Source organism: Delphinus delphis, chromosome X, assembly GCF_949987515.2.
Source record: "Delphinus delphis chromosome X, mDelDel1.2, whole genome shotgun sequence".
Lineage (NCBI taxonomy): Eukaryota > Metazoa > Chordata > Mammalia > Artiodactyla > Delphinidae > Delphinus > Delphinus delphis.
Genome location: NC_082704.1, coordinates 2,206,732 through 2,220,954, shown reverse-complemented (window position 1 = coordinate 2,220,954; position 14,223 = coordinate 2,206,732). Strand labels below are relative to the sequence as shown.

The 14,223-nt window shown below is 44.2% G+C and overlaps 1 protein-coding gene across 2 annotated transcripts in view; it reads right to left on the bottom strand.

Moving 5' to 3' along the window:
• The window catches only part of GABRA3 (gamma-aminobutyric acid type A receptor subunit alpha3), a 250,009-nt gene that overhangs the window by 15,250 nt on the left and 220,536 nt on the right, over positions 1 to 14,223 (bottom strand). For both annotated transcript variants that reach the window (XM_060002519.1, XM_060002520.1), the window contains exons 8-9: positions 5,853 to 6,005; positions 1,787 to 1,998 (exon numbers count right to left, since the gene is read on the bottom strand). In XM_060002519.1, coding sequence (XP_059858502.1) covers positions 1,787 to 1,998; positions 5,853 to 6,005 — 365 coding nt within the window. The remainder of the gene's footprint in view (positions 1 to 1,786; positions 1,999 to 5,852; positions 6,006 to 14,223) is intronic.

Below are 14,223 nucleotides of genomic sequence, written 5' to 3'. Positions count from 1 at the left end.
TGAGCGTCCGCCTGCCGATGCAGGGGACACGGGTTCGTGTCCCGGTCCGGGAAGATCCCACATGCCGCAGAGCGGCTGGGCCCATGAGCCATGGCTGCTGAGCCTGTGCGTCTGGAGCCTGTGCTCCACAACGGGAGAGGCCACAACAGTGAGAGGCCCACGTACCGCAAAAAAAAAAAAAAAAAGATATATCCTTGTAAAGTAACTGGTATTTGTAAATAAAAGACACATTCATATGGGTTTCTAGGCCATAAAATCACCCCTCCCCCATTATGTGAGAGATTCTCAGGCAGGTTTTAAATTTCTTCACACCAACATTCAGTGCTAGAACTGAATATAGCAGCCAATGTCTATGTGGACATCAGAGAAAGAGAATGTGACCCACAAATTGTACAACAGCCCAAATATAATTTAAGTATAAACACAATTGACAGATAATTTTACACATGTAAGATGGTAAGAAATATGGTTCCCATGAACCCTTCTTAAAGAAACTTCCAGAGGACAGCCTTGAGATAACTAAGCAATGAACAAAAAAATGGATAAAAGGACTATTTTGAGAAAAGAGCCTATGTAAATGTAAAACTATGACTAAGCAACTATAGAAATTATGGCTGCATAAAAGCATGTAAATGCTATAAAACTTGACAATGCAGAAAAAGTAGTATAACAAATAAAAGTTGGGAGATGACAGGGACTGGTTATTTCTTCATAATTTATAGCAAGGAGTTAATAAATTCTATCTAAATAAATAGTTAAAATCTATTCTAAAATTTTTCCAACTCACCAGTCTATATTCTATGGAATCTATTCCTCCGGTTTGAAAAGTCTTCATTATGTTTTCTCTTCTCCATGATTCTTCAAAGAGTACTAGAATGGTTCTGGGACCATATCTGCCAGTTCTTTTTAGCATCTTGGGTTAGTCTTCATCTAGAGCTAGAGATCTGAGCTCTTTTAAAGTAGCCAAGGACAACAATCTTGATTTCACTGTATTCATGTTTTTATTTTTACCAATTCCAGGTGGTTTACTGGCATTTTCTCTCTCTTTTTTCTTCCTTCCCATCCACTAATCCAATTAACATTTATTCAACTTTTACTGAGTCAGATGCTGTGCAAGGATACTAGCTAGCTAGAAAGAATGCAGACAAGCCCCTGCCCTCAAGAAGTTCAGTCTAGTGAGGAAGCAGACAAATAACTCTAATACAAATAAATGCTCTTAATATCATGAGCACCCTCCCCCCACCTCAAGAAAAGCTAAAGGTATCTGCATGATTCTGGAAATATTCTATGGAGAAAATAGCACTTCATCTGGGTCTTAAAGACTAAGCAGGTCTTTATCAGGCAGGAAAATAAGAAAAGAACATTCCAGGTAGAGAGTAAAAAATAAGCAAAGACATAGAAGGAATGATGATCACTTTTGTTTGATGGTAATGGGAACATACTGGAAAAGTGAGGGGCAGAAGTGGCCCTAGAGACTGTTTTCTGGGTTGAAGATAAAGTCCACTCTTCTGGGTACAACAGGTTCCCCTTGGGTTCAGCAGTATCACACTTATGTTTGATCCCTCACCACAAGACATCAGCCCTCCATGATACCTACCCTCTTTTCTTTGCCCCCAGCAAACACTCCACACTGCCAAGAAGCACTCCAGTTGAGAATTGGATTGATGACCCCAGTGAATAGCACACAGCCCTGGCCAGTTCCCACAGGCTGCAGGCTGCCCACTCCTGGTTCCAATACAGTTCTCTCAGGGAGTGCTTCCCAGCCCCCACCCTTCCTGTATCTTACCTTCATTTCCAGGGCCTCTGGCACCTTCTTGCCTTCCCAAGCCCAACTCCGCTTTGTGAAGTAGTTGACAGTGGCAAATTCAATCAGCGCAGAAAATACAAAGGCATAACAGACGGCTATGAACCAATCCATGGCCGTCGCATATGCCACTTTAGGTAAGGAGTTTCTGGCACTGATACTCAAGGTGGTCATGGTGAGAACAGTGGTGACACCTGGGGAGAGAGAAAATGACAACCAGTTGCCAGTGAAAGACATTTAGAGTATATCTGATGATATCACCAACTTCCTGCTTGAAAGGAGGAGCTACACCCCACCCAAAATGGCCCCTTTAAAGTAAAAACCAGAGAATGTCAAAACAGAATGGTTCTGCCTAGTAACCACCCCATCCCAATTATCACAGGAATAGGAATCTCCAGTATAGCACTTAAAAGTTGTCCTCTAACCTCTGCTTAAACATTTCCATTGAAAAGTAGGTAACCTATTTCATTGTAAGAGAGCTTTCTAATTAGAAAAATCTACCTTATGAACTGAAACCTGCCTTTCTCTAACTCCTGACACACTGACTGATCTCAGAGCTCTCTCTGGCGACACAAGAAAGAAAAGTCTGCTTCTTCATTTCTGGGACAGGACTTCAGAGAGTTGGAGAGGGTGGCCATAGTTCCTTGTGTGTCTGTTCATCTCCAGAACATGGCCAGTTCCTTCTTTCATTTCTCTTCCTTCCCCATTCTGGTAGTTATCTTCTGAACAGACCAGAACTGAGCCCAAGACTCAGGACATAGTCTGAGCTTAGTAGGAGTTTCATTTCCCTTATTGTGAACACTATTCTCCTAATAACACAACAAACTATTGTGGAAAATTGTTCTTCAGCTGCATCACAGTCTAGGTCCTATTGAATTTGTGAACAACTAAAACTATTCTAACATCTGTTTCTTATGAGTTTTGCCAAACCACAGCTTGCTTTTAAATGGATTGATTCTTTTTCTTGGTGGTGTTTATTAACCTAAATTTAAGGCTTTCTTTTATTCACTTTTAAATTCTATTAAAAATTTATTTCTAATCTGTTCATATATTAGATATACATATGAGCTATATAGTGTTGTGGTTAACAATATGAGCTTTAGAGTCAAACTGAAATAGACTCAAATTCTGGCAATCCCACTTACTTGTAATATGACCTTGAACAAGGTGTTTTACCCCTCTAAGTTTTGTCATATGTAAAATGTGTGTGATGATACCAGACTCAGAGATTTGTTGGGGAATCAAATGAGATAGATGATGTTCATAAAGCCCACAGCACAATATCTGGCACAGAGTACTCACTCAATAAATAGCAGCTTCTATAATTAACATCACTCTTATTTTTACTCTTGTTATTAACAATAGTATTGCCATAATTATATAATTAATTATAGTAGTCTAATTATAATCACATTTTAACAACAGTAATTTTATAATTGTTAGCAAGAGTATTCTAGTCTTGAATATCTACACTAGAAGCAGGAAGTCCTCAGTTCTGCCACTTACTTGCTTTGTATCTTGGGCAATTTCTTTAATCTCTCCTTGCCTTTTTCTCCCCATCTATGAATATTCCCTACTGTCTCTCCCAGAATTTTGATGGTGCAGTTGTGTACCCAAAATCATCCAGAATTGAGGAAGAAGGAATAGTCAGAACCTCTTTCTGATTCCTCAAGAAGACGGGGAATGTGACCCTTATGAGCCTGGGTCAAGTAGGGCATGGAAGGTAGTCGTAATGGGGTGAGAGATGTTACACAGAGAAGCAAGCAGATATGGCCTATTAACTATTAACTCTACCCAGAGAGACAGCCATGTGTGCTGCAGCCTCTGGACCCTCTTTTCATATCTTGATTCCTTGAGTACCTTACTTACATATTTACTATATAAATGAAAATCCAGACTGGAAAAGACTTAATACAGTTTCAGCAGACAGATTCTAAAGGAGCACCTTTGCACAAACTAGGCAGAGAGTTAGAAAAAACACATTTTAAGCCCTGTCAGGAATTAGCCATACAGCTAGCACCTCATAACAAACTATCTGAATTTGTAGCCTGGTAAATTCTGAGAATGGATCTAAGGCTCAGTAACCCTCTGATCACACTGAGCAAGAAGTGATTCACAGAAGAAACAAATTATCTCATTTATGGTTATCAGCAAATGCAATTGTCCACACTCGCACATTTATAGCAGTGCCAAAGCATGGATGGCGGGAACTATATTGCAACACAAGTATTTATGTGCCATATCTCAGTAGAGATGTTTAGAACTCTAGTCTGTAAGGCTTAATTAAAACTGTCATCTTGTGAAGAGCTCTTAGCTAGTCAGAGCTGGTAGGACCCTCAATCAAGCATTTGGTGCACTTCATGGATGGACAAAGAGGTTTGGCATTTTAAAAGAGGTCCAGGCCTGCCACCCAGTGCTTCTCTTTCAAGACTCTTCTACAAAGTCTTTTTGTGACTGCCCTCCTCACTTCCTCTGAGCACTTCTAAAAGTCTAATATGCTTCTTTGATAATGAATGTCTGTCCCACTCAACTAAAGTTGCTTGAGATAATGCAAGATATTCTCCCCATCTCAAAATCCTTAACTTAGTTCAGATCTGTAGAGTCCTTCTTGCCCTATAAGCTAACATTCACAAATTCCAGAGATTAGGACATGGGTATCATTGGGGGCCATTATTAAGCCTACGACAGCCCTAGTTCTAATCCTTAATTTCACTCAGGCTAAAAGTCTTTCTTGTGTAACCTTAAAACTCAAATTCTTATCTACCAAGACTAGTAGTCCATCTATCCATCCATTTTCCTGCTACAACAGTATAAGCTCATGTGATTAACATTCCAGTTTTCACTTCCTTCTTCCATTTGGGCCACTGAGTATTTTCTTTCATTTCTTATGAGTTCAGATATTAAAAAAGAGTATTTTCTATATTTTATCTGCTTTTCTTAGGATTTTGTAGAGGAAGATTTTTCAGGGTATCTAGTTTGTAATATTTCCAAAAATTGGGCATCTTTAATCTACTCCTATATAGATTCTGCTCCCCCAACTCCACTAGAACTGTTCTTTTCAAATCACTAGCACCCAAGCATATCATGATACCCAACAGTTTTTATCTGCATTTTACCTAAACACACAGAATTCACCCCAGAGGATTATTCCCTTCTTCTTGAAACACTCACCTCTCTTGACTTCCATGATATCACACCCTTCTAATTTTTTTTCTTTTTTCTTACTTTACAGGTTATTATTTCTCTTCCTCCACTACTGTCTCCTCTTCTATCTGACCTAAAATGCTTCTTCTTTCTGAAACAACATCATTTACTCTCTAACTACACAGTAAAGCTTCGGGATATCAGTAGGAAATATCGGTAGAAAAGTCTTCTTTGTGAGTACTCAGTGTATCCAAGTATATGGAGACAGTTTAGTAGATTAAAAGAGTTAATTAATGTTTATCTCCTAAAAAACAATCTTACAGTGGGAAAAACAGGCAGAAAATGTTTTATGTGCTTTAAGTCCCCCAGGGAAAAGTGCTAATGACATGCAAATCTCTTCCTAGACAACAGTAAATTCCTACTGAAGAAAATTTCTCTAATTGTAAGTACTATTTTAAAAACCTTCCAACTCTGTATAGCTCTTACTGAATATCAGATAATTCATACTTTCAAAAGGCTAGAGGAGAAGCAGCAAAGTCAGATGGTCCTATAAAAAAAATGGGTCATAAGAAAGCCCCGATCTACTTCTCTGTTGCCAGCTTAGTTTCCCACCCTTCACTTTCTCCAGCTCTGCCCACTAATTTCCTCTCCTTTTCACTGAAGGCTCCATCCCTCTCCAGCTCCTGAAGCAAACCTGACTGAGACAGGAAGCATTTCCGTAAATCTTAATACTCCAACACTCTTATTACCACTGCCTTTAAAGAATTCAGTTGCTAGAAACACCAAGATCCAGTGACTTAGTTACTAATGCTGGGCTCAGGTGTTCCTCACATTCACTCCAGTAATGATTCTTCCACCTTCCTCACCCCTGCCCCTGCCACATTCTCCATAAAACAACACTCACCAAAGACCGTGCGGGCAGGGACAGACTCTCTGTTGAGCCAGAAAGACACTTGTGACAGAATGACAGTCATGATACATGGCAAGTAGGTCTGGATCACAAAGTAGCCAATTTTTCGCTTGAGATGGAAGTGGGTTGTCATGACGACATATTCTCCTGGAGAGTAAAATTAGACATTATGCAGCCAAATAAACATTGCTGGATCAAGGTGGGCCCCAATTCAGTTCACAAAGCTCCTTAACCTTATACTCAAAACAAGACATTGCAGCACCTCTCAGGTACATGTAACCAGATCTCTTTAATAATCATGAAGTAGTACAGAGGTGGGTTTTTTTATTTTTTGGTGAAAATGTTACCAAACGCAAGTCTGTGTGCCCAATGCACAGTGACGCCAAACAATACTGAAACACATCGGAGTCTGGAGCAGAGAAAGAATTATTGTAGGGCCATACAAGGTGATGGGAGGCTCACGCCTTAAAAACCCCGAACTCCCCAAAAGCTTTCCACAAAGCCCTTTTATAGGAAAGGTGAGGGAGGGATGTGGTTAGTTGTTGCAAACTTCTTGGTGTCAGATCCTTTGTTCTTGAGGTCAGGTCATGGTCAGGTCATGATGTTCCTGTAAACCTCCACCAAAATAGATGTTATTCTCTGTCCTGACAAGAAAAGGAAGGGGAGGCATTTATTTCGGTCTCCATGCCTCCTTGCAGCTTTTAACAAATCCCATAAGCAAAGCAATGTCATTACCGCTCAATTTACATGTTCAAGGTTCCAAGGCTCCGAGGTCAGGTCCTAGCTAAGAGGAGGGGGCACTCTGCAGGCCGGTCACCCTGTCTGGGAATGTTCATCCAGCACCCAGTCTGGGTCCTCCCACTAGTGCCCAGGCCCAGCTGAAAAGGCAGGTCTCAGCTGGTGGTGCCTGCAGGGCCAGGTCCCCGGACCCTGCCCAGCCATCATCACTGACAGAGCCAGGCGCCCAGGACCCAGCTGGCCCTCAGGCTTTTATTTAAACTGGAGAGAATCTGACACTTCCATGGACTGTGACGAATGGAGACTGCCACCACCATTACGTTGCTGAGGTGGGGATGGGGGAGAGGTTCACTGCTGCTTCAAGGCCTGAGCCTGGCCAGTGGGCAGTGGTAGAGGGGGCTCTGGAGCTCTGTGGGACACAGCCCTCAGCCTGTCCCCAGGCCCCCCAGCTTACCTGCCAGGCCCCCCAGCTCACCCACCGCCCTGAGGCCAGAAAGCCTGGAGGGCCTGGGGAGAGGGCCGCCATCCACACTCTCACCACACTCTCTGACTCGAGGACCCCTGTGAGCTGACTGTTGTCTGAGTGGGCCCTCTGAACCCCATGGCAAGGGTCTCATGCTAACCACTGCACACCTGCCCTGCCCTTGTTACATCCTAGGAGGGCACTGCAGGGGCGTGGACAGCAGCTGAGCTGAGGGGTTCACACCATCCAGTAACAGATGTCTGGCATGTGGGTGGGCAGAGGCCGGCATCTTGGGCCCCGGGCCCGGGCACCAAATGTCCCCTGTACTGGCGTGGAGGGACCATTTGGGGAGCGTGTCAAATCCTGTATCCTAGTGTGGTAGTCCCAGCCGGCCCGTCTGTCCAGGCTTGCACTGCCCCACCTCGGGGAGGACTTGGTAGGAGCAGGCAGGCCAGGCAGCTGCATTATTTCCTCCGGGGCCATTTCCTGTCCTCCCTGACCTTGGGGAGGGCAAACACCCCAGCTTCCTGGCCTCCCCTTGCTGCCAGAGGCGCCCCCACAATGCCTGTGCTGGGGCCTTGCACGTCAGATGCGATGAGCGATCACCCCTATCACAAGGTCACAATGTTCCAGCCGCAGCACCTTCAACTGGCATTTCACACCAGCAGAGGGTCTCCCAAATTCACAGTCACAACATTGCCATCTCCACTGGTCTGCTGGTCTACCTGTCAGTGTGCCTGCATGGAGACCTGAAACACCCCAGACTCAGACTCACCCAAGACGACAAGCTGCAATGTGTGTGTGTGCCTGAGGCTGCTGCAGCGCACTGCTCTTCCAGGCCTTGGGCGGCAACTGCTGGGGCAAACGGGGAGAGCGCATAAACGAGGCCAGTTCTGAGGAAAATGACCCAGGGAAACTGCCACTGTGGGGATCAGTGTGACACTGACTGTTGGTGGAATGGGACCATTAGTGTGCCCGCACTGTCCCTATTACAAAAATATATGCTTAGCAGTGTACCAACACAGCTTTCTCAGAGCAATTTTGACACGAGTTCATTCAAATATATTAATGTCCTCATGTAAATAATAATTAAAAATAATCTCTTCTATAGCATTTGCTATGTAACATTCTTAAAGTATTTAATCTTCACAATAACCCTATGAGGTCGGTACTATTGTTATACTCATTTATGGGTCAATAAACTGAGGCAAAGAGAGACTGAGCAATTTGCAGAAGATTACCCAGCTAGTAAGTAGGAGAGCCTGAATTCAACTCCAGATGGGTTGGCTCCACAGCTTATGCTTTCTAACCACTACGCTCTACTGTTTGAATGGATTTATTGGGTTAAAACCTAAAGTTCACATAGCAGAATATGGGCTGGCCTACATCACCCCTCTTCAAAATAAGAGTGAACACGTGTTAAGCTCTTACTATATACCAAACAACTTTGAGTGTTTTTGGAGTATTAACTTTATACCCTCCCATCAACTCTGTAATCCAATAGTTAATTATCAGTTAATTATAAAATTATGCTGGATTTGTCAGAAGCATTTTACATATTGAGCACTCCATCCTCCTGGAATGAATCTCTTCACCAAACTCCTAGGCCATGTTGCTCTTCTGGTTTCCCTCCTACATCATGACCTGTCCAATCTCCTTTGCTGGTTCCTTTAAATTCTCAACATTTGAGATTGTCATGACTCAGTACTCTTTTCTGTCTCACTCCCTTGGCATTCTTATCCAGGCCTGTATCTTTAAATAATATCTTCAATTTTGATAATGCCCCAATGTATATTTTCTGCCTGGGCTTCCTACTTGTTATGGGTTGAACTATGTCTCCTGGAAAGATATGGTGAATTCGTAACCCTGAATACCTCAAAATGTGACCTTCTTTAGAAAGAGGCTTGTTGCAGATATAACTAGTTAAGATGAGGTCGTACTGGAGTAGGATGGGACCTAATACACTATGACTGATGCTCTCTTTTCAAAAGAAGAGAGAGACACAGGGAGATGTGTGATGACAGAGGCAGAGACTGTAATAGGGGCGGGGCAGGTACGAGCTAGAGCAGCCCCGCTCAGCCATTGGTTGGTGTCACAGTGGGCTCCTCCCCCAAGCAAGCAACCGTTAGCAATCAACTGTCAACAAACTACCATTAGTGGTCCCACTCAACCACTGGTTGTTATTCCTTGCTCCAACAACTGATCTGATTTATTGGCCTGTTGTGTGGCAAGCAGAATGAGCTTGGGCTTGGTAACAAATTTTTGGCAAAGCTAGCCAGGAGCCTTTCTGCTTGTGGCCAGCCAGCCCAGGTTGGGGAATTTTCGGGTAAGGCCCTAGCGGCTGCTGGGTCCACTTGTCCCGAGGATCTTCCCTTCAAAATTCCCTGAAGTGGCACCGGCTGCCCCAGCGCTTGGTAGTTGGAGCAAGGAACCAACATTTGGGAGCCGATGGGCTCCCTATAGTAGGGTAAGTCACTCTGGTGTGTACAACAGGGAACATTTTCCCCTCTCAATTTGGGCTTTTGCTCTAAGGGACAAGCCAATTTGTTCATTTGATTGGGATACCCTGTTGGAGAGGGGAATCGCTGTTGGACTCTACCTGATTTGTGAACTGATTTATTTGCTTTTGTTTTGTGTTCATTTGCTTTTTTTTTTGTTTGTTTGTTTGTTTTTGTGGTACGCGGGTCTCTCACTGTTGTGGCCTCTCCCGTTGCGGAGCACAGGCTCCGGACGCGCAGGCTCAGTGGCCATGGCTCACAGGCCCAGCCGCTCCGTGGCATGTGGGATCTTCCCGGACTGGGGCACGAACCCGTGTCCCCTGCATCGGCAGGCGGACGCTCAACCACTGCGCCACCAGGGAAGCCCCATTTGCTTTTGTTTTGCGTTCATTCATGATGGAATCTGTTTGTGTCTTTGGTATTGGAATTTGCCTGTGCTTTTTGTGTTTTGTTATTCTTGAACTTATAAATATGGGAAATACTCCATCTGTCCCTAAGGAAAGCCCCTTGGGGTATATCTTAAATAAATGGGCAAAATACAGCTATGGGCCTATGACTAAGGAAGAGATGATATTCTATAGTAATAGTGTGTGGTCCCAATATACGTTAGGATCAGGAGAGTGATGGCCCTTGAATGGATCACTTAATTATTATACAATCTTGCAATTACAATTGCTTTGTGAAAGAGCATGTAAAAATGATGAGATTCCATATGTAGAAGTATTTATGCTATTGAATCAGGAGGGAAAGAAGTCAGATAGCTGCCACCTTATGGTACAGCTGTCTGAAAGGAAAACTAAGGGAAAACCTGTTCTACAAAAGGGAGAGGGGGAAAGTGAGAGTGAGGACATGTTATTTCAAAACTTAAAACCCCCTCTGGCCAACCTGGCTCCTCCACTGGCCGAGCAGACTGCAACAGCAGTTGTTCCGACAACCCCCATGCCACCAACATATTCACGGCCCCCTGTTTCCCCTACTTATGGGGATCAATTAGAAGTTTCTATGTTAACCCTCGTGGCACAGGGGCCTGGTTTGGTGTCACCATCTAAGACCCAACAGGCCACCCAATTTGGACTGGGAGCCACTTTCGGAGCAGGGCAATTTCCCTTGTGCCAATATCCCATAGGAAGCCTTAGTGCAGATGGCCAACAAACTGTGTTTCTATGGATGCACAAGCCATTCTCAACTTCAGATTAATTGGAAAAACCATAACCCTACATACCAAGAGGACCCCCTCCATATGACTGAACTTCTCACTTCTATCTTTGCCACTCACCATCCCTCTTGGGCAGACATTCACACTCCTATGAATATGATGCTTACTGGGGTTGAAAGAAGGATGGTTGTTGACAAGGCTAGAAAGGAATCACACCAGCTCCATCTACCAGACCCAGATGAAGCTCTAGAAGCAAATCTGGCAGTTCGTATTGCTGAGCCTGACTGGGATCCTAATAATGGGGGCATGCCGCTTCTAGAATATTATAGGAAATGTGTCTTAGTGAGTCTTAGAAAGGGAGTACCCAGGCAAAAGAGCTTAGACAAAATTCAGGAGATACACCAAAAACCAAATGAGGATCCATCAGAATTTCTAGAAAGAATTTATCAAGCTTATAGGTGCTACACTGATGCAGACCCTGAGGCCCCCCAAAATATGAGAATGGTAAATGTGACATTCATTGGGCAAAGTGCCCCAGGTATAAGAAGAAAATTACAAAAGTTTGATGGTGCACTTGGAATGAACCCTTCTCAATTGGTAGACGTTGCTTTTAACGTGTTCAACAGCAGGGCACAACGACAGAAGCAAGAGGATGCAAGATGGAACGCCGCTTTGCTGGCAGCAGCATTGGATTTCCGGAAGGCTACTAACCCGGAGAGAGGTAAGCCACCACTGGGGAGAGAACAATGCGCTTACTGCAAGGAGGAAGGGCATTGGAAAAAAGATTGCCCTAGGCTGAAGAATAAGAAAGAAAACAATAAAAGAAAGATAGGAGCCTCTCATATGGTAGAAAGGGAGGAACATTCTGATAATGAATGAAGAGGCCCGGGGCTCCCTTGGACTTGAGGCGTCCAATTTCAATTTCCCCACAGGAGCCCCAGGTAACTTTGACAGTGGGGGCCAAGTTGACTGACTTTCTGATAGATACAGGTGCAACATACTCTGTGGTAAACACCAAGGTGGCACAGAAAACATCTCAATCCATCCTGGTCACAGGAGTTTCTGGAGAAGTACAAAATCGTTTTCTTACAACCTCTAGAATGCCAATTAGGGGACCTCACCCCGAAACACAGTTTCTTATATATGCCAGTGTGTCCAGTCACTCTTCTGGGCCGAGATCTCCTTTGTAAATTAAATGCTCTAGTAACTTAACTTTTTCGCCAGGACAGCTTGACATCAGGGTCCCACCACAGTACGCTATAAGCCTACAGATGGCACTTATGGATGTCCCAGAAAAGGAGACAGAGCTCTTTCCCCCTGAGGTCTATGAAAAGGTGAGGCCACAAGTATGGACTGATGGCACCCCAGGGAAGGCCAAAAACACATGGCCGATACAAATCCCATTGAAAAGGGATGCTGGGACACCTAATCTAAAACAATACCCTCTGAGGCAAGAGGCCCAAAAGGAAATTCAGCCAATTCTCGAAAAGTTTTTGAAAATAGGACTGAATAAACCTTGTCCCCATATAACAGCCTTATTTTCCTGGTCAAAAAGCCAAACTCAGCCGGGTATTGCTTTGTCCAAGACTTGAGGGCTATTAATGAAATAGTCCAAGATCTGCACCCTGTGGCACCTAATCAACACACTCTGCTCACAACTATTCTGGGAGAATACGGCTGGCTCTCAGGTTTGGACTTGAAGGATGCTTTTTTCTGCATTCCTGTTGCAGAAGAATCACAGCAACTGTTTGCTTTTGAATGGCAGGACCCAGAAATACAGGTAGCCTAACAGTATTGTTGGACAGTCCTGTCTCAAGGATTTAAGAATTCCCCTACCTTGTTTGGGGAAATGTTGGCTAGGGACCTTAGAAACTTAATATTGGATGAAGGACTTATACTCCAATATGGGACAATTTGCTTATAGCAGGCCCTACATATGATAAGTGTCTATAAAATACCATTAGAACCCTAAACTATTTGGCCAATTGTGGATATAAGGTCTCCCAGAAAAAAGCCCAAATATGTAAGCAACAAGTCACGTATCTGGGCTTTGTCCTTTCCCAAGGACAGTGGGGTCTTTTGAGTAACAGAAAACGGGAAATTGCAGGCTTGGGAACACTCAAGGCTTGCAGACAACTGAGGGGGTTTCTGGGAATGGCAGGGTTCTGTCAGGTTTGGATCCCAAACTATGGGCTCATAGTAAAGCCCCTCTGTGAGGCTTTAAAGGGACATGATTTTGAGCCCCTTACTTGGACTACAGGATGCCAAACAGCCTTTGAAACAATAAAAACAAAGTCAGTCTCAGCCCTGGCTTTGGAACAACCAGACTTAAAGAAACCTTTCAAATTGTATGTCCATGAGAGATAAGGCATAAGTCTTGGGGTGTTAATTCAAACTCCGGGGAATAGCCCTCAACCTATTGCCTGCTTCTCAAGACAGGCTAGAACAGACTGTTAAGGGATGACCCCTCTGCCTTCGAGCTGTAGCAGCTACTTGTGACATATTTCAGGAAGCTGAGAAGTTTACCCTGGGGCAACCCACCACTGTGTATGTTCCTCACCATGTCCTTTCTTTACTGGAGCAGAAAGGGGGCTATTGGCTGACTTCGGGGAGAATGGGAAAGTCCAAGCCATTCTCCTGGACAATCCCAACGTAAGACTTCAGGTCACTTCAGCCCTAAATCCAGCCACATCTCTCCGGATTGATGTTGCACAATCCCCAGAGCACGACTGCCTACAAATCATCAAGCTAGTGTATTCTAGCAGACCTTGGCTGAACCAGATATGAAATTGTTCACCGATGGAAGCAGCTTCATGGACCAAGGTAGGTGATGCACTAGGTATGTGATGGTAACCCTTGAAAGGATTGTTGAAGCAGAAGCCCTGCCCCCAGGGAGCTCAGCTGGGAAGGCAGAAATCATTGCTCTGACAAGAGCCCCCCCCACCTCCTCGCTAAAGGGAAGCAAGTAAATATATACACAGACTCTCACTATGCATTCTCTGTGGTGCATGCCCACGGGGTGAACTGGAAAGAAAGGGGGCTTCTCACTTCAAACAATAAAGACATAAAACATGCTTCTGAAATCCTGTCACTATTAGAAGCAGTCCATAAGCCCTCACAAGTGGCTGTAATGCACTGCCCAGGCCACCAGAAGGGTGAGACTCATATAATAAAGGGCAGTCAGTTAGCTGACCAAGCTGCAAAGAAAGCAGCAAAGAAATGGGGTTAACAATCCATGATAGGGTCACTTCTCCCACAGATCGACTTGTCAAGATACCAGTCAGTGTATTCAGGAAAGGAGAAGGAGAGAGCCAAAGAGTGGGGATTCACTCTCGATCATACCTCACTTGGCTAGAAATGTAAAGTACAAGGAATTGTTTTGATTCCTGAGGCCCTCTTGGACACTGTGCTGCAGCACCTTCATAATAGTACCCATTACGGGAGAGATGCCACCTTACAACAGATTCAAATATATATAATGGGGCCTAACCTACAAAGGGCCATCCAGCA